This window comes from Rhinolophus ferrumequinum, chromosome 2 (genome assembly GCF_004115265.2).
Source record: "Rhinolophus ferrumequinum isolate MPI-CBG mRhiFer1 chromosome 2, mRhiFer1_v1.p, whole genome shotgun sequence".
Lineage (NCBI taxonomy): Eukaryota > Metazoa > Chordata > Mammalia > Chiroptera > Rhinolophidae > Rhinolophus > Rhinolophus ferrumequinum.
This window is the reverse complement of record NC_046285.1, coordinates 70,870,166-70,891,729: the sequence shown is the minus strand read 5'-3', so window position 1 is coordinate 70,891,729 and position 21,564 is coordinate 70,870,166. Positions and strand designations below refer to the sequence as shown.

Genomic DNA, 21,564 nt, shown 5'->3' with positions numbered 1-21,564 from the left:
CTACAAGGACAAACATAGACTCAAAGTGAGAAGGTGGAAATTGACACTCCAAGCAAATGGTATCCAGAGAAATATTGTGTAACCATACTGATATCAGATGAAACAGACTTCAGGATAAAAAAGGTAACAAGAGACAAAGATGGATATTTCATAATGATAAAGGGGACTATAAAACAAGAAGACATAACAGTCTTCCATATTTATGCCCCCAATCAGGGAGCACCGAAATATACCAAGCAACTACTAACAGAACTAAAGGGAGAGATTGACCAAAACACAATAATAGTAGGGGACCTGAAAACATCATTGACAGCTATGGATAGATCATCCAAACAGAAAATAAATAAAGAAATAGCAGCCCTAAATGATACAGTAGATGAAATGGACGTAATTGACATTTATAGAGCACTTCATCCTAAAACATCAGACTATACATTTTTTTCTAGTGTACATGCAACATTCTCAAGAATAGACCATATATTGGGACATAAAACTAGCCTCAGCAAATTTAAGAAGATTGAAATCATACCAAGCATATTCTCTGATCACAAGGCTTTGGAATTGGATATCGACTGCAAAAAGAAAGCAGGAAAAAACACAAATACGTGGAGATTAAACAACATACTTTTAAAGAACGACCGGGTCAAAGAAGAAATAAGAGGAGAGGTCAAAAGATACATAGAAACAAATGAGAATGAAAATACATCCTACTAAAATTTTGGGGATGCAGCGAAAGCAGTTTTAAGAGGGAAATTTATATCAATACAGGCCTATCTCAAGAAACAAGAAAAATCCCAAATAAATTACCTCACGTTACACCTTAAAGAACTAGAAAAAGAAGAACAAATCAAGCCCAAGGTCAGCAGAAGAAAGGAAATAATAAAAATTAGAGCAGAACTAAATGAAATAGAGAACAAAAAAACAATAGAAAAAATTAATGTGACAAAGAGCTAGTTCTTTGAAAAGATTAATAAAATTGACAAACTCTTGCCTAGACTCTCTAAGAGAAAAAGAGAAAAAGACACTAATAAACAAAATCAGAATTGAAAAAGGGGAATTTATCACGGATGCCACAGAAATACAAAGGATCATCCAAGAATACTATGAAGGACTAAATGCCACCAAATTCAATAACCTAGAAGAAATAGACAAGTTCTTAGAAACATATAGTCTTCCTAGGCTGAATCATGAAGAACTGGAAAATCTAAATGGACCGATCACCAGTAAGGAAATTGAATCAGTCATCCGAAACCTTCCCAACAGCAAAAGTCCGGGACCAGATGGCTTCACTAGTGAATTCTACCAAACCTTCAAAGAGGATCTAATACCTGTTTTACTCAAACTGTTCCAAAAAATTGAAGAAGAGACAATATTCCCTACCTCATTTTACAAGGCCAACATTACCTTGATACCAAAACCTGGTAAGGATAACACAAAAAAAGAAAACTACAGACCAATATCTCTGATGAATACAGATGCAAAAATTCTAAACAAAATTATAACAAATCCAATGCAACAATACATTAAAAAGATTATTCATCACGACTAAGTGGGATTCATCCCAGGGGCACAAGGACCGTTCAACATACACAAATCCATCAATGTGATACACCACATAAACAAAATAAAGGACAAAACTCATATGATTATATCAATTGATGCAAAAAAGCATTTGACAAAATACAACATCCATTTATGATTAAAATACTTAATAAAATAGGTATAGAAGGAAAATACCTTAATATAATAAAGGCCATATATGACAAGCCCTCAGCTAATCTCATAATTAACAGTGAAAAACTGAAGCCCTTTGCTCTACGTTCAGGAACACGTCAGGGCTGTCCCCTTTCACGTCTGCTTTTCAACATAGTGTTGGAAGTCCTTGCCAGAGCAATCAGGCAAGACAAAGAAATAAAAGGCATCCAAATTGGGAATGAAGAAGTTACACTGTCATTCTTTGCAGATCTTGAGATTATAATGCCAAGCGAAATAAGTCAGACAGAAAAAGTAGAGAACCGTATGATTTCACTGATATGTGGTATATAAGACTGAAACAACAAAAGAACAAGACAAACAAAGGAAGGAACAAAAACTCATAGACATAGACAATAGTTTAGGGGTTCCTTGGGGGTACGGGGGGAGTGGGCTCTAGAAGAGGGTAAATGGGGTCTAATATGTGGTGATGGAAAGAGAACTGACTCTGGGTGGTGAACACACAATGTGAGATATAGATAATGTATTACGGAATTGTATACCTGAAATCTATGTAACTTTACTGACAGTTGTCACCCCAATAAACTTTAATTTAAAAAAAAGAATTCAACGATTACTTTAGACTGACAATATTCCATAGGGCTTCTTAATCTCTTGAATAATGTACTAATGCGTACCCTTCCCCACCCCCCGACGCCCCAAGGAACTTGTGAAAAGTACAATTATATGTTAAGGAAACAGGGAAGCAAAGGGTTACTACTGCAAGGGACAAGCAAAAAACCCTAGAGGTAACAATAAGTCCTGGAAATTTCTTGGCAATCACAGACACACCACTTCTCTCTCCCATCTTTGCATCAGAATAGAAGGGCATTGTTCAAAGGGCCGCTTTATTCTTGAGGTAGTAAAAAATTCAAGCAAAGTAGCCAAGTGGGAAATTCTCAGAAGCAAGAAGACAAGAAGGTGGGGTTGGGCAGTGCCCTTGTAGTAAAGGTAAGAGGTGGGCTCAACCACTCCCGGAAAGGCTGCCTTCCAGGTAAAACAACACAGCTCCAGAGAAAACAGAAGACAGCTAATCTGTGGGGGAAACTGAGAGGCTGGACCAAGTCCTAGTCAATCATGAAAATAACTTTCCCTTAATTTATAGATGCTGCTGTTTAAATCAGTACAGCTTTTCTCTGAAAAGGAAACACCATGTTCATCTACTCTTTACCCACTCTTTCCCTCAAGCTAAATTTATTCATCTTATAAAGCAAGGGAGAGGTGAACGCAGTATTACAGATCTGTGGAATGTTGTACTCAGATTACTCACCTCCAAGACGGTGATTTCCAGCTAATCACCATCTTGAAGATAAGGAATCTGAGTTACAGGAGTCAGATGATTGACTGTAAGTTGGCAATATTATCCTATCAGCGTGGGGCCCTTTTCTTGGAGATGACGCATTTTGTTCCATTTCTAGATTTTAATTTTCAGTCTGGGACAGAGTACACTTATTGCTTCTAATGATTCCTCCTTTTAATTCCCTGGAAGATAAGCATTTTCCAGTTACTAAGGTGCCCAGCTAGTGGGTTTCTAGTATAGCCAACATCAGTACCATTCAAAATATAAAAGGAATCCTATTTGAGATTTTACATGTCATTATACAATTGATTAAATATTTCTTTTTAAAAAAAACATATTTATGCCTTGAGAAGAGGTCAAATACATTTATGCCCATTTGACAAATGAATCAAGAAAACAGAATGAATTACCAATAATCTCTGAGGGAACTACCTGATTTAAATCCACTAAAACACTAGGACACTTTGTTTTTCAGAACCTCAAGGAGGAAAAAAGGAATAAAAACAAAGGAAGCTTTCATAATCCTGGAGAAAAAGGAAATTCCTACTCTAACCAATGACCATATAAAGGAAGGAAGAAAGAGCTGTCCCTATATAATTTCATTGAAATTTTATTGAAATTAGGGACATGATCCTCTGTTATCCCTTAACCTATAAATCATGAGCCTATTGGCCTAAGGAACCAAATTACTTTACAATAAGTTTAACCCTTACAAAAATATAAACTAATTATATGTGATTATATAAAAATAACTTTTAATATGCTTTTTGCCGACAGGAGTTTTAATACTTTTCACAATTATCAAAAGAGACTCATAGCCAACCTAATTTCATAAATATGAGGCAGAGGCCTGTAAATCTAATCTCTAGGCCAGATTACATTTAGTATGAAAGGAAAATGATATTAGAGAATTAATATAGATCAAACTGTATCCTACGCTTGAATCAGTTTGGAGAGTTCCACTGTTGGGGGTATTTATTTAAGCAGCCATCAAAAATGATGATATATATAATATATATATATAATACAATATAATATATTATATTATATTATTGTATTATAATGTATTATGTATAATATATATATTATATATATATATATACACATATTTTGTTTGTTTGTTTGTTTATTCAGTCAATTGTAACCAGGGTTTCCCTTTCAAAGGAAATGTTTAGAAGACATTCTGGAATTTCTAAATACAATATGAGTCAACTTTGGAAAGACTTTTATGATTGGAAAAGAAATTAAAATAAACATTTAAAAAGTGTAAACATTCTTTAATCAACATTAGAATCCAAAATGTGATAATGTATGCAGAAAGAGAAGACTGAACTCAGCAAGTACTGTTCTAGAGCCAAAAGAAATAGCAAAAGTAAAGTCACAAGCAGGCAGAAAAATAAAACAAATGGAAAATTATTGTATAGCGGTCCTAGTACAGATTTAAATAATTCCCTACTAAAGAAAACAGCATATCTGATTTCAGAGAACACAGCAGGAAGCATTTTTAGTAACAAGAGCAGTAATATCCTTATTTGTTTCTTTCTTTCAAAGTTGCACGTTCCTGAGTCCTAGAAGGGAAGAAATCCTACCCATCATCCTTCTCTTGAGATCTCCTGCTTAGACCCAAATTTCTGTTTCCCCTGGGAAAAACTTTTCTCCAGGATTATAAAACCATAGAAGCTTCCTCAAGTCCATGGAACATCACAGGGCAAGCTGCTACAGAAGGTAGGCCATGGTCAGCCCCGGGGCATTTGTGTGTAAAGTGGTCCAGTTGGGTGCATGGCCCAGCCTGCAAATAATATGCTGGCAAGAAGGCCATGAGTCACCAAAATACTCCAAAGAGTCATGGCACTTCTATTTCCTCTCCAAAATACACAGAGGGCTTCCCTCCATCTACTGTATATGTGATACCATTCTCTAAACTAGAGACCACATCATAACTGCACCTACTCTTAAGTTCTGCAGACACCCTATACCTACCTTCAACCCACAGCAATACAGTTCATACAAACACAGACACAAAATAATCCAGTGCATTCTCAGTTACCTGGACCTTTAGATAACTGAAGGCTAACCCTTTCAAAACACCGCGCCTTCGAGGGCTTCAAAGGGAGCAGAGCTCATTGTTTTCTGACACTCTCTGCAAAGCCCACTCCCTCCAGCTTGCTGCGGTGTGCCTCCCAGCTGCTTCTAAGCCCCACCACCTCATATTTCCCAAGAGTTTCTTCTCTCCCTAGCTTTTCCCATGTTTCTCAATTTCACATGAAAAGACAGGACTTTTGTAAGCATCACAAGCCTATCAGGTGGCATTGCAGTACGCTCTGTATAATCTTTGGGTATTCAACTCTGCTCTACTGTTTTCATCACTTCCTACTTAATGTTTTCTCTTCGGGGTTAGAAATGCTTTGGGACATTATTCTGGAAGCCTAAAGAGAAAAGGAAGTTGATTTCTCGATAATCTAGCCTATAGCAGGATTTCAAGTTCATTTAAATCTATTGTTATAGACTTATTAAGTTATATTTGATATTTTATAAATACCATCACCTAGATCCCTGCTGTCAAATAATTTTTGTATTCATTTTATTTATTCTAACGCAAGGAATAATGCCGAAGTAGACACAAGCACTTGTGTTAATAAAATGACCCAAAATTTAGCTGACAATTTATGATTTCATAAATTACTTCAAAATTTAAATAACTAAATAGTACTTACTGTTGCATGATAGTTTTTGTACATGGGCATTTTCAGTAACTTTGTCAAGTAATCTTCCAGTTGTTTCTGTAATGCAAATATTTTAGATAAGAGATATTATCACACTTACGGAAAAATGTAAGCTGTTAGTGATAATAATGTGATCATTGGTCCATCTTCTCTAAGTTACTCAGTGATTTATTAATATTATTCTTGGACAAGTAATCCTGAATAGCATTAAGGAATTATTTCCATAGTTCCCTTGAACCATTATTTAAATCTCTTCTTGCTATTTAACTTTTCACAACCTTAGGTCTTTTATAAAGCAGACAAGGTCCCAGCTACATATTCTTCTCATTTTCTATAGTAACTAGCACAAGACTTCCCCAAAGGAGGTTTTAAAGCATTTGTAAATTTTACAAAAAAACCTTAATTTCCTCAATTCTAACACTGAATTTACTGGAAGATATACTGCAAATTTTTAACAGATTTTTCAGGGGGAAAAATAGGGAGGTTAAATAAAAAGAGACTTTCTAGTAAGTTGTCCCCTGATTTCAAATATGTTAAAATGTGAGGGGGGCGGAAATGTCAACTATGTTGACTATGACACATGCTGAGGCACTAATTGTTAAAGCCACAGTTTATCATTTTCCACTGTACTTATATACGTACACACAGTCACCCGAAACTGTATAATTTTATTTGTCTAGGTATCTTGGAAAATTTGTATTTCAGATCCCTAAAAAGATTTTTAAAAAGATGGCAACTACAAAGGAGAATTCAAGCATCCCTTTTGGAACATAAAAGTTGCAAAATATGACAAACTAGAACGGACATTTACTTGTCAATTTTCTAGTTAAAATAAAAAATTAATCTTCTGTCCTACGTAGCACTGTATCACTGAAGCAGAGCAGGCGGCAGTGGCCCTCCTGCTGAGATTTCTGTCCTACTGTAGTACACGTCTGTAACTCTGTCCTACTCTTCTCAGAGCCCAACTATTCCATCTATAGTTGGGGAATGAGATTTTACATCTTTTAGGACAAGCTACTGAAAATTCTGAAGCAAATGTATGGAAATATATGATTTTATATAAACCCTCAACACCCTCAAGATGAACTCAATCTTGACTCACAAGGAGCTCAGAGGTTCCTGCTGATAGGACAGCTTCTTCATCACATCACCCCTAACACAGCCTCTTCCTCTTCTGGGAAAATGCAACCTCTTCAGGGTCAGAATGGCCAGGGAAGAAGAGGCTGCCTATCTAATTCCAGAGAAGCTGAACCAGCCTTGGTGACGGATCAGTGGGTAAGAAAAGCTGCACCCCTCAGTAGACACCATGCTTCCCTAGCGCCACAAAATTATGTTCAGAACAACAGAACAGTGAAGGACTTACCCTTCTACCAAGGAATTGTTCTTCTCTGATCATGTTTTCTGAGGAACGGGGCAAGCTTGGCATCTCTCGAGGCTCTTCTTTGACATTCTGTCTTCTAAATGTGTGTCTAAAACACACACATACACACAATGCAAACATTATTAGAATACTCTTTGAGCCATGACTCTCATAATATCTTTCATGATACGGCTTATTGTTAGAAGAGCCAATTTAATAGAAAATATCCACCAACAATGGACTAGTTAATCCATGATATGAATAAAATACTCTTTCCACCCAACTTGGATACTGGGAGAACTTTATAGTTAATTCTGAAACAGTTACCTTCTGGTGGGAAGGGGGATTCGAATAAAGGCTTTGTATGTGAGGAGCTCTCTGTGAAATTCTTGAAAGTGCTTGAATTTCCTTTTAACTTGCCATTTAAATTCCCCATGTGTTAATTCAATAGTGTAAAGATTGATACTTCGAACCTACAGTGATAAATAAAATTGGTTGGTATTTTAAATAACAACAAACATTCCAAAATCTCTCAATAAACAACAGCTAAGTGATAAATAATATGAACTGACCCTTAAATCTAGCCTACTTATTTTGTGAAAGTACGTAAGTAACATGTTTTCAAAAACAACTAATTACAGAATAATACTCTCTTAAATGTTCACCTTATAACATCCCTAAGACAAACTCAGAATCATACCAATGACAAACTCCCACAAATTTTATTTCTCCAAACACACACACACACACACACACACACACACACACACACACACACACACCCCTGAAACAAGAAACCAAGTAAAAGTGAGAATGAGTGAAGGCCCTAATTAGCCATTAGGAGGTTGTCCAAAAGTATAACATAAGCAGTGAGCAGACAGTGGGAGGGGGTGAAAGGGAAGCTGGAGGGCATGGGTTTCAGGGGCACCTTCTTAGCCCACTGCTTGCCCTTCACAAATGACATTATGCCTTCTTCTGAAATGCACTGCAAGGTCCATCCTTGTCTACTATAACATATCCCTGCCCTGATGCACCACCAGTGACCAGAAAGGTACAGGATGATTAGAAGGAAAAGAGCAAAAGATTTTCCTACACATATTATCGTTTCCCCAGCAACTTAACTCAAATGAATCCAAATTAAAATTTTTGTATTGTAATAACTATGTACAGTGTGAAACGGGTTATAGAAATATTGCGGTGATCCCTTTGTGAGGTATATAAATGTCTAATCACCGTGTTGTTTTGTACACCTGAAACTAATATAATATTGTATGTCAACTGTAATTGAAAACTTTTTAATTAAAAAAAATATATTTCTTATTAAAATGTAAATGCATTTTGGTGACTAGTGAATTATTTCAATCAGAAGAGCTAACAGACCTGGGGGGTAGTAGTTTTGATACAGCAGAAGGTGTTAGGAGACAGAAGGATATTTATAAAGCACAGGAGATTTTGAAGGAAGTGCCCATGGTGAGGGTGGGGGTGGGGAGGGGAGCTGGGGAGTGGGCACTCTGGGCCATCTAGAAGACACTGGCTCCTGCGGGCAGATTTAGGCACCAGAGGTTTTAGGGGTGGGAGAAAATAAATGTCTCCTACTCTGCTAGTTTATTCAGGATCTGGTATGAGCAACCCCCTGGGTGATTCCTAGCCTGCTGCCGTTCATTATTGATGTTTGGCATATTGCAAAATTCTAAACCATGACCACTCTGTGTAGATGTAGTATGTAACACATGAGCACAAGAGTCAGTGTAACTAGTGCCCTTAGAGCTGGAACACAACCATATCACTGGTAAATATTCCAATCTAGCACTTGCTTTGCCTCTAGTTAGGATCCGTAACAGTTATCACAACCAGAAGTTGAAGGAACCCAGTTCTGGGGTTCAGTATTATATGTTGCCTTTCACCTTGGCTAACATTACAGGTGTCATCCTGCATCATGTTTCACAGAAAAAGATGCAGGAAAACTGAATGCCTAGAAACGGTGCATTCAAGTGAAAAATGCTCAATTTAAGATAAGCCAAATAAATAAGGAAAATGATATAATTTGGGCAAGCTGTCATATTTCTTAGGGCTGTATTTCCTAGTCTAAGAAAATGGAATACTTACCAAACATTGCAAATGCCAATTTTATCCCTCACACATAAATCTGAAATTTTGTACACTAAACTTCTTAGCAATTGTGAGGCAGTGTGGCACAATGGAAACAGGCTGTTGCATCCTTTTTGAAGATTTTAAAGCTTTTAAACCCCTTGGTGCAACCGACCAGCTGTGAAGCCTTAGCCAAGTATCACTTCCGTCAGACAGAAGAATTGGAATTCTTGGGATTTGGAATAATTTGAGGCGTTTTAATAAACGGACTGCCTAAGAAGGTGTGATGGGGATAAGAAAACCACAAAGAGAGGACAGTCACCTGGGATCTATGCAGGCGTCCCTTGTACTGAGGGACAAGTGGCAGGACCAGGAGCTGGAAGGAAAAAGAGACAGCCATGGGAAAAGGGCTGCTTTGGTGGCGAGAGGGGTACCTGTGGTCAAGGGATGCAGACGGCCTGGGTGACCCCAATCTCCCATCTGGCCTCTCCAGCATCTGAGCCCTACCAGAAGACAAGAACCGGGTGGAGCTGGGGACGTGTAGAGGCTGCAGGAGCAAGTGGGAGATCTCCAGCCTGGGAGGGTGGGTGGTAACATCTGTCTCCTTGGGTTGTCAGGAGAGTGAACAGAGAAGTGCCTCGCCGTGAGCTGGCACATGGAATGTATTTGGTCATCAGGAAAAGGGTCAGTTTTATGCACCTGGAATCACATTCAAACTGCATGAATTTAGCTCATATTTCTTGGTAAAGGAAACACTATGTAGAATAAGGCTGATCCTTAGCTTTCTCACACAGACTAAGATTTAAAACAGAACTAAACCAAACTCACTTGACTACCAGAAGAGTATATGCAAAGAGAAGTCTGTGGTTTGATTGCTTGAATATTTATATTCATGAATAACTTTATGAGATAACTAAAAATAATAATACAGTGTATACTTGTATAATACAATATATAATGTACTTGTTATAAGTATAGTACTATGTATTATTATTATCAAATCCTCATAACAAACCTATAAGGTAGGTACTATTATACCCATAATTCAGATGAGAAAATGGAAAACAGAGAGGTTAAGGAACTTGCGGGAGATCACACAGCAAAGACAGGAATCAAACTATGCAGTCTTGCTCTAGTGTCTGTGCATTAAACCCCCACAGGTTACCGCCTCTCATTCTAAAAGCTGGTAGGCAAAATAAGAAGGAAAAGGACATCTCAGAGACATTTCTGGGTGTTGGTGCTCAGTGGTGGACCAGAGGGAGATGGGCCCAACTCATAGGAAGGGCCTAAAGGAAAGGCTGGATACCAACATGAGAGTAAATTAGGAGTCAGGATATGCACAGGTGGGTTGGGAGAGAGAGCACGAGGCAAAGCCATCAGGACCCAGGGAGCTCGTGCCACCTTCCCAAAGACAAGGAGGAAGGGAAGGCAAAAGCTGCCCTGACAGAAAGATTACACTACACTTTCCCTGAGACCGGAAACAATATGGACTTACTCTGGTGGCCAGAGCTAATTCTGAAGGGACAAAGGCCACCACCCTGCAGCAACATTCTCTATCCATCAGACTTGCCAACTGCAAAATCCAGACAATAACAGACCAAACGCTTCTCCTAGTCCAACCCATTTCAAAGGGTGAAGCTTTGCTTGATGAAGATGGTTTACTCCCAAGGCCATTTCAGCACTCAAAGGGAAAACATGTGGATGGGGCCTAAAAGACAGGTACTAGGAACAAATCAGAGAGGCGTAGTGTGCCAGCAGAGCTCTCTCAGCAGTGCTTTTGGGTAATGGCACTGGCTAATCCAGCAACCTGGCTTTTCTTCTTTCAAGAACCAAGAAGCATCATTATATTCTGATTAAACAAGCCTTAGGAAAGCTAAATTTTTCCTTGGCTTCTATCTGGTATTCTAGGTGGAATGGAGTTCATATTGAACAGAAAACTGGGGAGAGAGGACGACTAGGAAAGGCACTTTGCAATTTATTAAACTTGCTTTAAAAAAAAAAAAAAAAAAAAAAAAAAGCATTTTCCAGAATGGGAAAAGAGGCATATGAGAATAAAGACAAAATGGAAAAGACGTAAAACTTAGAGAGGTGATGAGGACTTGGAAGTGATAAACAACAAACAAGAAGCTAAAAACATAGGCAGAGCGAGGAGGAAGGAAAAGGAAGTCAGTGTGTTAACACAGTGTGTTAATATATTAACTAATACAAGGTGAGTCCATAAACGTGCTGACCCTTGTTGTAGATGTAAAGCGCTCCACTTCCAGAACTTGGACTTTTATTGGGTAGCCAGAGAGGTACGTCTGTATATTAGGCTCCTTAAATCCTTGAGTCTTATAAATAGCAGAGAAAGGGATAGACACTAAAAAATAAATAAGTAAATACAGTTATTGTAAGAATACAATGATACTACAAGAATACATGATATGAGCATAACTCGCCTTTTCCAGGCATCTTTTTTACGAATCATAACGTGCAACAAGAAAACAGTTAATGAAACAGTCTCAGCCCAATGTTATGACATCAGCAAGGAAAATCAATCATTTGCTAGTTATTTTAGTTATTTCACATCTGAGCTCTGCCAAGCCACCCTGATAAACTCTCTCCTCCACGCTCAGACCATCAGTTTTACCTTCCTGTGCCTTGGGATCACTGGGAGACACATCACAATCCAACTCCTCTCCCTCAAAGTGGAGCTCCCGCGTGTCCAGGTTTTCTATCAAATTACTCATGTCGGCAGCGATTTTCTGCAGCGCAGTGGTATTTGCACTTGGCTCACTTTTCAGTGACATGTTGGCTTCGGACAGTGTAAAAGCGAAGGGTCTGGGAAAGAAGACATGGGTTACAAGGGCTTATAATTTTGGTCAAATAAAACCCTATTCTACAATTTGAATCCAGGCTTAAATACAGCAGATGGAAACAAGTCAACTAGCTCTATGCGAGCCCCAGTTACCTCAAACAACCTCTTGATTTATTTTACTGTTTAACAGTTAAAGGATTCCTAGCTTGTCAATGAAATTGGAGTGAGATACTTGATCATAAACAAACAGGACAAAGAAACCCCACACTGAATAAACGTTAACATAGCTCTCATCCAATTTTATTAACTTGGATAAGTGAGGAGAGACTCAAGGGAGATTGGTTTGGGAATGGTTACTCAGAGAAAGGAATTGATTCTTAACTCTAATAAAAATGTGGAAAGAAAAAATATATAAAATAAGCAACTTTAAATATTTTCTAAAGAAGATTTAGGTCATTTTACAATAATTTTAACATGCAGATTTAAAAATATTTTTATGACAGCATAACCTTCCTACTTTTCCTCTGTGACATGCCAAACAAGGTGTACACTCTTTTTGAACTCAGCTCCTGGCCATGACTTTACAGGCGTTATAATGATATATTAGTAATATGTGTCTTCAAAGGTAATTGATTAATATACCTATTCCGAAAGATACCAGAGGTTCTAAAATTATACTGCTCTCCTTTTTAAAGGAAACTGGTTCTATTTCATTCCGATATTTAATAACACAAGTCGTTGCACATCAGTACCCAGGGAAGAAGACTTCATATAGATTTTTATTTTTCATTTAAAATACTGAGATCTAAGCCCTGAGCCCTGTCATCAGAGTTAGATGAAAAATCCGTATTGCCTAAAATCACCTCTCTGTTACAACCAGGCCCTAAAATAGGAGGGCCTTCACACTAGTAACTCCTCCACACATGTTCATTTATTACTGCAAATCACAAACATTTACCAGGCATCCACTATTCACTCACTGTGAGATGCAATGAGTGAATATGTAAAGATAATAAAGCTGGTCCTTGTGATTAAGGAACGCCTGATGTGCGTGAAGGAAACAAGCTACGTAAAGCCCAGTTCACCCCTGGATCCCTCCAAGGTCTTGGCCTTCCTGAGAATGGCATGTGCTGAGTGGAAGACATTTGGCCCGGTTCTCTCCTGCAGGTGCTATCAGAAAGCTGGGGCGGCGTGGGCTCTGTGGGAAATGCTATGAGACAGTTGAGGGCAAACTTGAGTAGCCCTTATTGTAACTCAACAAGCCTGTGAAACCTTCACTGCTGTGTCTCATATAAAGAGGTCTGGTGTGGAAATTCAAAGATGGGGGTAGAAGAGGGTGGTTCTGGTTTGGCCAGATATAGATGAATAACTAATATATATGAATAACTACGTGCTCTGTGAGCTATGGAATCAGTCATGTTTCTCCGTGTGGGCTAAAAGGAAGCTTGGAGACAAATCTGTGGCCTACTATAAGCAGAATATAGGACTCTCCTTGTCTACCTACATCACTTCCCTTCAACTTTCTCTCCCACGTCTAATTTATATTGTAATAATAATCAACATGTATTGATTGTTTAATTTACTCCTGGCTTAGTGATAATCCTTTGCATACATTATTACATTTACAATCAATAATAAATCTATGGAGGTTTGTCATTGCTACTTTGAAGATGACAAGAGTTTGTCATCCCTTTTTTATAGATAAGGAAACTGAGGCATGGAGAGATTTAGGTTAACTTAACAAATACTTTGGACAATCTGACCAAGGTCACATAGCTAGTCAGTGATAGAGAAGGAATTTGAAACTGGATGTCTCTGACCAAAAGCTGATGTTCTCAATCTTGGTCTACATCTTACTGTATGTTTTTGTAGATATACGTAAGTGCCCCTGGAATAGACGGCAGTTTTAGTAAAACAAGTGCTCTGGGGCAAGGAGCTGACTCAGATGGAAAAAACAGGCAGTGAATTCCTCTTGGAGCTCAGCATTACAGGATAAAGCCGTTTAAACTCTCAGGGTCTTGGTTTCCTCCTCTATAAATTAAGAAGGTTGAGCCATTTCATCTCTAGGGTCCCTTTAACACTAAAACTCTAACTGTAGATAAAAGATACTGTAAATTGTTCAGCCTCCCCTTACAATGTAATTAATGTAACCCTTCTCCTATCCCAAAAAAATTAACCCAAGTAGTTTTCATATGAATATAAGATGGAGGTGGCAGAATGTTCTCTAATCTGGATAATTTAATCAAAGTCTGTTCAGCTCCATTGAGGAGCCATTGCCTCTAGTCACAATTAAAATATTTCCTTCCCTCTCAGTTCAACAAACACTCATTAGATGCCAACCATGAGCCAGGTTTTGCTTTATTTAAAATACAAGGTAATGGAAAACTTTTAGAAGAAGAGAGACAAGGAAAAACAAGAAATAAGTTGCATCATATCATTGCTACTTGTGAATATGTAGTCTTTCAGTATCTTGTATTGAATAGACAGTTTTATGGTCAACTCTGACAACTCTCTTAGCTACTCCATATGACTTTCCCTTTGGACAGAGTGTTAATGTTAAAAATGAATGTTAAACTTAAGATATACAGAGACCAGAGTAATCTATATGCTCTAAGTGATTGGAATAAACAGTACAGAGTCGCTGGATCCAGCTAAAATAAATACCTCATTTCAGACAGAGAGAAAAACATATAAACACGTGAAAAACTTAAAGAGTGAGAAAAGAAACAAAGAAGTGCTCTTATTTATCCTCAAGTGTTTACTATGTGCTAAGCATAATTTTAGCACATTTTATTTAATACTCACAGTGATCCTACCTGGTATTTACAATTATTCTGAAAGATTTAGTTAAGTAACTTGTCCAAGGTCACTTGACTTGTGTCAGTGTTGAGTTTACAAAGCAGATTTGTCTGGCTCTAAAATCTCATGAACTTGATTATAGAGATTCATAATTACTGATTTTATGTTATGGGCTTGAATATTTATAAATTAACCTTTTATATGAAGTTTAAATTCCGTAACAATAAAAGATGTTCTCTACTTTAGCAAATCACCATACCTTGGAAAAAATCCTAATAGCCCCCACAGTCATAATTATACTTATAGAAACAATATATCCCTACAGCCACCTAAATTTCTTCTTAGCCTTTTATTTCTACAGTTCATAATATTTTATAAGATCACATGGAATTTCAGAGAACCAAATGCGTTTGCAGATTTGTTCATGCTTTTGTGAAGACTTTACCATTTAATAATGGAAAATGAATCAAATTATTTGTCCTTCTCTGCCCTCACTGTGTCCCTGGTCGCTCTGTGCTGACTGCTCATCTAACAACTGTACTGCTGGTTTGACTATCAAGCTGTGAGGCCATCCATACTCCAATGTTGTCAAATCTTCATTAATTGGCCCGTGTTTTCTTTCATTTAAGATAATCTATAATGGTGGGTGAGCAGCTGCCACAGTTACAGCCTATCTTAACCAGCAACCGCATAAGGGCTTCAGTGTTTACACTTGAGATAACGTAATTGATTTTGCTACCTCCTTATAAAATTATACTGCAAGATCATTATCTCTTTTGGTACCAAGTAGAGATGGTGCCCATGGAGCGATAACAGCAGCTGTGTTTCATTTCTGTTAGCATCTGTATTCAGGAAGTAAATAGGGTTTTTTTCTTTTTTCTGATGTTGAATACTAGAATTAAAAATCTTTGTCGGGAACATTTAATTACCTCCAGTTACTCAGTGGTGAAATCAGAGAAATCTAGAGTTTTCTTCTGATCTTAATTTTCAAACTGACTGCGAAGTAGACCATCAAAGGGAACATACATTTTCCTTTCCAGATAGTACATACATAAATATTGCCTTAGCCAAAATAAAATAATGATTTTATCAACTATAATGATTAATATTAAAATAAATATTAGCATTAGCTAATATTGCTTGAGTATGTATTTTATATACCAGGCACTATTCAAAAAGATTAATTGCATGACCTCATTGAATCCTCACAACAACCTTTGGAGTTGGGTCCCATTGTTACCTCCATTTTTACGATGAGAACCTTAGAGAGGGTGGGCAACTTGCTTCTCAGCTGGGAAGTGATGGAGGTGGACCAGATCCTAGTTGATCTGACTTGAAAGTCCAGCTATTTAACCAGCCAGACGTGGAACTGGAGGTGGCAGGAAGGATGGACACCAGGAGACTTTTACTCCTCACTTTACATACTCTTAGAATCAACAATAGAAAACGAACAACAATAACAAAAAAATTCAACATTCATTCTGGGAAAATAACTGTGATTTACTTCTTGCTTCCCTTTCTAAAATAACATGGAAAGTTCCTCCATATTTTTTCAATATGTTATTTGTGCTTACCAAGAGAAATAAAGGCAATGGATTTCTAAATCAAAAATCATATCTTAATGTATGAATGTGAAATGAATTATAATTAGATCATTTAAAACCAAACAGTCAGGGGGATTTCTGGTTTTCCCATTTTTCATTATGATGAAATTAACTGGCGGATCCATACTACATAACTTCCCAAAACACATTATACAGCAATGATTTGTACAGAACTGATTTGATGCTCCCTGAAATGCAAAAATCCTAAATGTGGATTCAAGTTCTACACTCTGTCTCTAGTGACACAGTATGCTTTGGATAAATATTTTTTTAGTTTAGCTGACTTTGAATAAAGTAAATGACATCATATTTTACATTCCAGATTATACCGGGGATGCCAAAAAAATATATGTAAGTGGACACTTTGGTCAACGTTGCTCAAGCAGTAGTTCACCATAATCAGAAGTGTCTGGATGCTGATGGTAACCACTGTGAGCACCTCTTATATTTGCAAAAGTCAAACGTGACTTGTATTCATCTTTTGTTATCAGTATATATTGAGTATTACAATTTCAACAGTTTTCCTTTCTTAAAACGTGTATACATTTTTTTGACACCCTCTGTATATTTTGAGAAAATAACACATTGAAAAAATGACTCTTGATGTTTACTTGGATCTTAGAATTTTTTAAGAAGAACATCAGTTCCACAAATATCAATGGAGGGCTCACTATGAGCCTTGGACAGATAATAAAATGTCAGTGGTGTAGGGGAAAGGTCAGATGACCCAGGTTCTTCTATCCTTATTATCAGACTAACCTGGGCAACTAATAGCCTCCAGGGCTTCAGCTTCTGCTCTATAAAATGGAAACAGCGTAGACTTGCTATTACTTACATGGTTCCAAGAATTAGAAGTTTGATTTCCAAACACTATCCTCCCTCTGAGCTTCATATCTAATCTTATTTTGAAGCCCCCTGAGCCCAGCAAACTCCTACTTACTTATCCTTCTTTCCTGGTTTCATATCAAACCTCCCTTTTGCATAACACTGACACTGCTTTTCTCCCGGAGTTGTCAAGATTGGAGATGATGGTGCTAAATAATCTGGACTCCCTGTGTCCACAGAACAGGAGTTGGAAACCATGTTCTCTCTTTTCCCTAGCTAAAAACAAAAATCTACAATTACATAAAGCAACTTTTAGCATGAAATCATTTCTCAGTTCTCATGATTTTCCCTAAATCCTTCGACCTCCTCGGTTGGCCACTGTTCTCTACCACGAGCTTTCTTAGTCATTTCCTTTGACATGTCCCAGAGTTAAATATCACCCTCTTTGCAATAGTAACCAACTTCTTCTAGTTCATCTCAGTCATAAGTCTGAATTCAAGCAGATATTTTATTTCCAGAAGCAAATCCAAGTGTTAAGGGAAATTGATGTCTGTTTCAAATATGGGCAGATAGGAAAATACTATCTGCTATTTACTGAGTGCCTACTCTGGGCCAGTCACTAAACACACATTACATGTATCACTTTTAATCCTCATGACAATCTCACTTAGAATCAAGGACATTGAGTCACAGCAGCTTCCTGAGGCTGCACAGTTGTGAGTAGTGGGGCTGGTCCCAGTGAGCAGGCCACCCCAGATGGCTCCAGCCTGCCTGCCTCCCTGGCCTCTGCTACCGGTTCAATGGAGACCCCTGTCACTGCCACTCTCACTTCTTCTCCTAACACCATCCGCCATCTTGGCTTTTTCCTGGCTGAGGACAGGGATTGGATACAGCCACTATAACACAGCCCAGCAGGAGCTACCATGGCTCTAGCACCCAGGCTCCACACACCCCTGGCCAGACCCACAGAGGCTCTGGCTCATCCTGAGGCTTCTGAATTCAGAGCAAGTGCCAACCAGAGCCTGGACCCTGGCTTCCTCAGGAGTTCAGTGGGGGTGTGGGGGGTGAGGAGCATGGAGAACCAAGTCACACAACCTGTGAGAATAGCGGTGTTAAGAAGCTGGCAAACGTATGCCTCTCTCCTCTCCTGAGCATAATGGTACCGTCCCACCCATCTGAAAGGTATCCTAAGTGACCAAACTACTGGCTGCTTTTGGGGAAGCTACGGACAGCCAGGTAATGCACCACCTTGCATGTGTCCCTCTCTTCTCTTCTTCCCTCACACTTGCTGCTCCCAGGAAAGACTACTGTAGCTCAGCCTCTATTATCCAGGAAACTTGGGCTAGGATAGTGTTGGAACCAGCAGGAACCACTGAACCATCCTGCCTCCTGCAGAAATCCATTTTGTGCTGAAGTTAATAGCAATAATAAAAAGTAAACTCACACAGTGTGCCAGACAGTGATTCGAGCATTGTGTATGCACTAACTCAATCCGCCCTCACAACAGCCCTATGGAGAGGGTACTATTCTTATCCCGTTTTTATAGACAAGGAAACTGAGGACACAGAGGGTAAGTGACTTGCTCAAAGTCACACAGCAACGTAATGGGAGCCCTATTTTTTGCCTTGACTAACTGGACAAAATCACTTTAGTGCTCAGGTACCTCATCTAAAAACTGAAATTAATAAGCAGTTGTCTGTGTTTATTACTTTACAACAGATACATTATCATAAGAGAAACTCCTCTTTTAGCATCACTCAATGTCAGCGAAAACAACACAATCTAAGCGACTCCAACCAGGATGTAAAAGACCTAGCCCAAATGCCACAGGTCTTTAGGTGAAGATTCTGAACCAACACCTGAGTAAGATTTGTTCCTGCCTCTACGGATGACAACACACACATAAATGTTTGTCTTTGAGAGAAAACATGGGAGCGACCCTCGTGATTTCAAAGTTCATTAATAAGTTTATTAGGTGTGATGAATGAGAGACTTGGTACAACCACTGGATTGACTTACATCATTAAGAATCTCAAAGGGAAAATTCTTCTTTATAAAAAGAAAGGTAAGTTTTTAAAAAGGTAATTAATATTGCTGAAAACTATGGTCAGACTTCTAAAAATAAGATCCTTCTGTTCAATGAATACACCATTTTTTAGTGCCAAGAAAAGAATATGCATGCATTGTGATCAGTCTTTAGAAGAAGAAGCTAACTGCACATGAATTGATAGGAACACACTTTATTCTGGTTGACAACGTATGCTAAGTAAACTGACACAAACATTCTCACTAAGGGAAACAGAGTACCAATGATTCAATGGGTGAGCAATATATGAACAAAACAAATATTTTTTTCCAGGATAGAGTTAATCTGTATTAAAACGACTTTAAGAAAATAGTTCTTGGGGCGACCGGTTAGCTCAGTTGGTTAGAGCACGATGCTCGTAACACCAAGGTTGCCGGTTCGATTCTCACATGGGCCACTGTGAGCTGCGCCCTCCACAACTAGACTGAAAACAACGACTTGACTTAGAGCTGACAGGGCTTGGAAAAACACACTTCAAAGAAATAAATGTTTAAAAAATTTTTTAAAAAAGAAAATAGTTCTTTCACTGGCTCTGAAAATTCAAGATTTTTTTAATTGAGCACAATGTTGCTTTTGATAAACATACATGTTGATCACAAAGTTATAGATATGAATTCAAGGGTTTTAATATAATAATTTCTACTATTGTTGCTTCTTTTTTTGTTTTATTTTATTTTCTTAAACTGATCTTTGAATCTTATGATGGCAGTCCCATTGATTTAGAAGAAGTTATGTTCCCTCATATAGACTCTGTTTATCATTAAAATTCTCTCCAGCTGTTTAAGTTCTGATTCCTTTTTTCACTTTCCTTCAAAGGAATGAACAAATAATGTCCATCAGTGTGAGTTTAGGCAGCATAGAGAGCGTGTTCAATGATAATCCATGAATTCCATCTATGAGAAGAATGAAACCGGCAAACACATGTGTAAACTCCTCCAACATTCTCCAGTGCTAATGGGCTCTCAAATTTTGTCACGACTGCAGGTAAACATAGCAAAGTCTCAATATTTTTTCACCCATGAATATTATTACAAAAAATGTTTGTGGAGGCAGCAGAGTACCATGGAAGGTTTGTATTCTGACTTGAATTCTGACTCTCCTGACGCTGAAATAAGTTATTTATGGCTCTTAAGTCTCAGCTTCCTAACGTGTAAAGTGGAGGTAATACTATTGAAATAAGGAATTATAAGAATTAAATGATATAAAATGAGTGGCGTAGAGCTTGGGCTATAGTAGATGCTGAAATGTCAGTTCCTCCTATGCTTTCAGTTATTCTAAAAGCTACAAGACGTCTGTCCAAAGTCCATATGTCCATACTAGTACTCAGTCGCCTCCCATATACAGGAAGTAGCAGCCAGAGCTGTATTCTGGGGATGGTCTGATCTTGCCCACCATGGAAAACACTGCTACAAATGCCTGGAAACAAAATGGATTAAGCTAATATAGGTGTCCCCTTCCCATTACAAACATAGAACTGCTGAATAAATTGTAATCATTTTTAGAAAATACGTGGAGAAGGATAAAGACAGAGACAACAGCAACAAACAGTGAAGGTTATGTTCCATTGAATCCCCAAAACTGAACTAAAATTCCAAAGTTGAAAAGTATAAATATGTTAGACTATATTCTTCCTTAGCATTAAAAACAAAAGGAATCACCCAATGCTGTATATCTTTGTGAAATCCAGCTAAGAATCACAACCCTCTGATGCCACATGCACAGTAAAGACCCTCTCCCCACAAAATAATAATTTAAAAAAAAACTATAATGAAGGAAAGCTTCCGGTTTCCAAAAATGAAGAAACAAATTAAGGTCAGATGGATACACTGCAACTGAAGCTGAAGAGGCCCGAATGGTTTTGATCTTGGATAAAGGGTCTGGGATTACATTTCTGTCCCCAGGTGACTGTTAGGAGACATGATCCCAGAACTACGGGAGTCAGGGGCCTGAAAGGGAGACTCCTACAAAAAAACGTAGGTCCTCAAAGAGTTATACTCTGTTTAAGAGCTAGAAGAATTACATCGAGCAGCCCCAGGACGAAACAGCATGAAATTGTGGTAACCACAAAATGAGAAACTTTACATAAAAATATCTAGGATCACAACTTCTAGCTTTTAGTAATGGAAGTTTAGCTCCTATTAGATCAGCCATCCCACAGATCACGATTATAAATTCTGGATAAAATATAAAAAGTAACTGCCTGAAGAACAACCAAAAACAAGCAAAAAGT

General features: G+C 38.0%; 1 protein-coding gene across 5 annotated transcripts in view; it reads right to left on the bottom strand.

Moving 5' to 3' along the window:
• The window catches only part of PLD1 (phospholipase D1), a 180,045-nt gene that overhangs the window by 100,686 nt on the left and 57,795 nt on the right, over nt 1-21,564 (bottom strand). For all 5 annotated transcript variants that reach the window (XM_033128195.1, XM_033128221.1, XM_033128186.1 and 2 more), the window contains exons 2-6: nt 11,853-12,043; nt 11,455-11,582; nt 7,463-7,608; nt 7,139-7,244; nt 5,767-5,832 (exon numbers count right to left, since the gene is read on the bottom strand). In XM_033128195.1, the coding sequence (XP_032984086.1) occupies nt 5,767-5,832; nt 7,139-7,244; nt 7,463-7,608; nt 11,455-11,582; nt 11,853-12,012 (606 nt within the window). In that variant the 5' untranslated portion in view covers nt 12,013-12,043. The remainder of the gene's footprint in view (nt 1-5,766; nt 5,833-7,138; nt 7,245-7,462; nt 7,609-11,454; nt 11,583-11,852; nt 12,044-21,564) is intronic.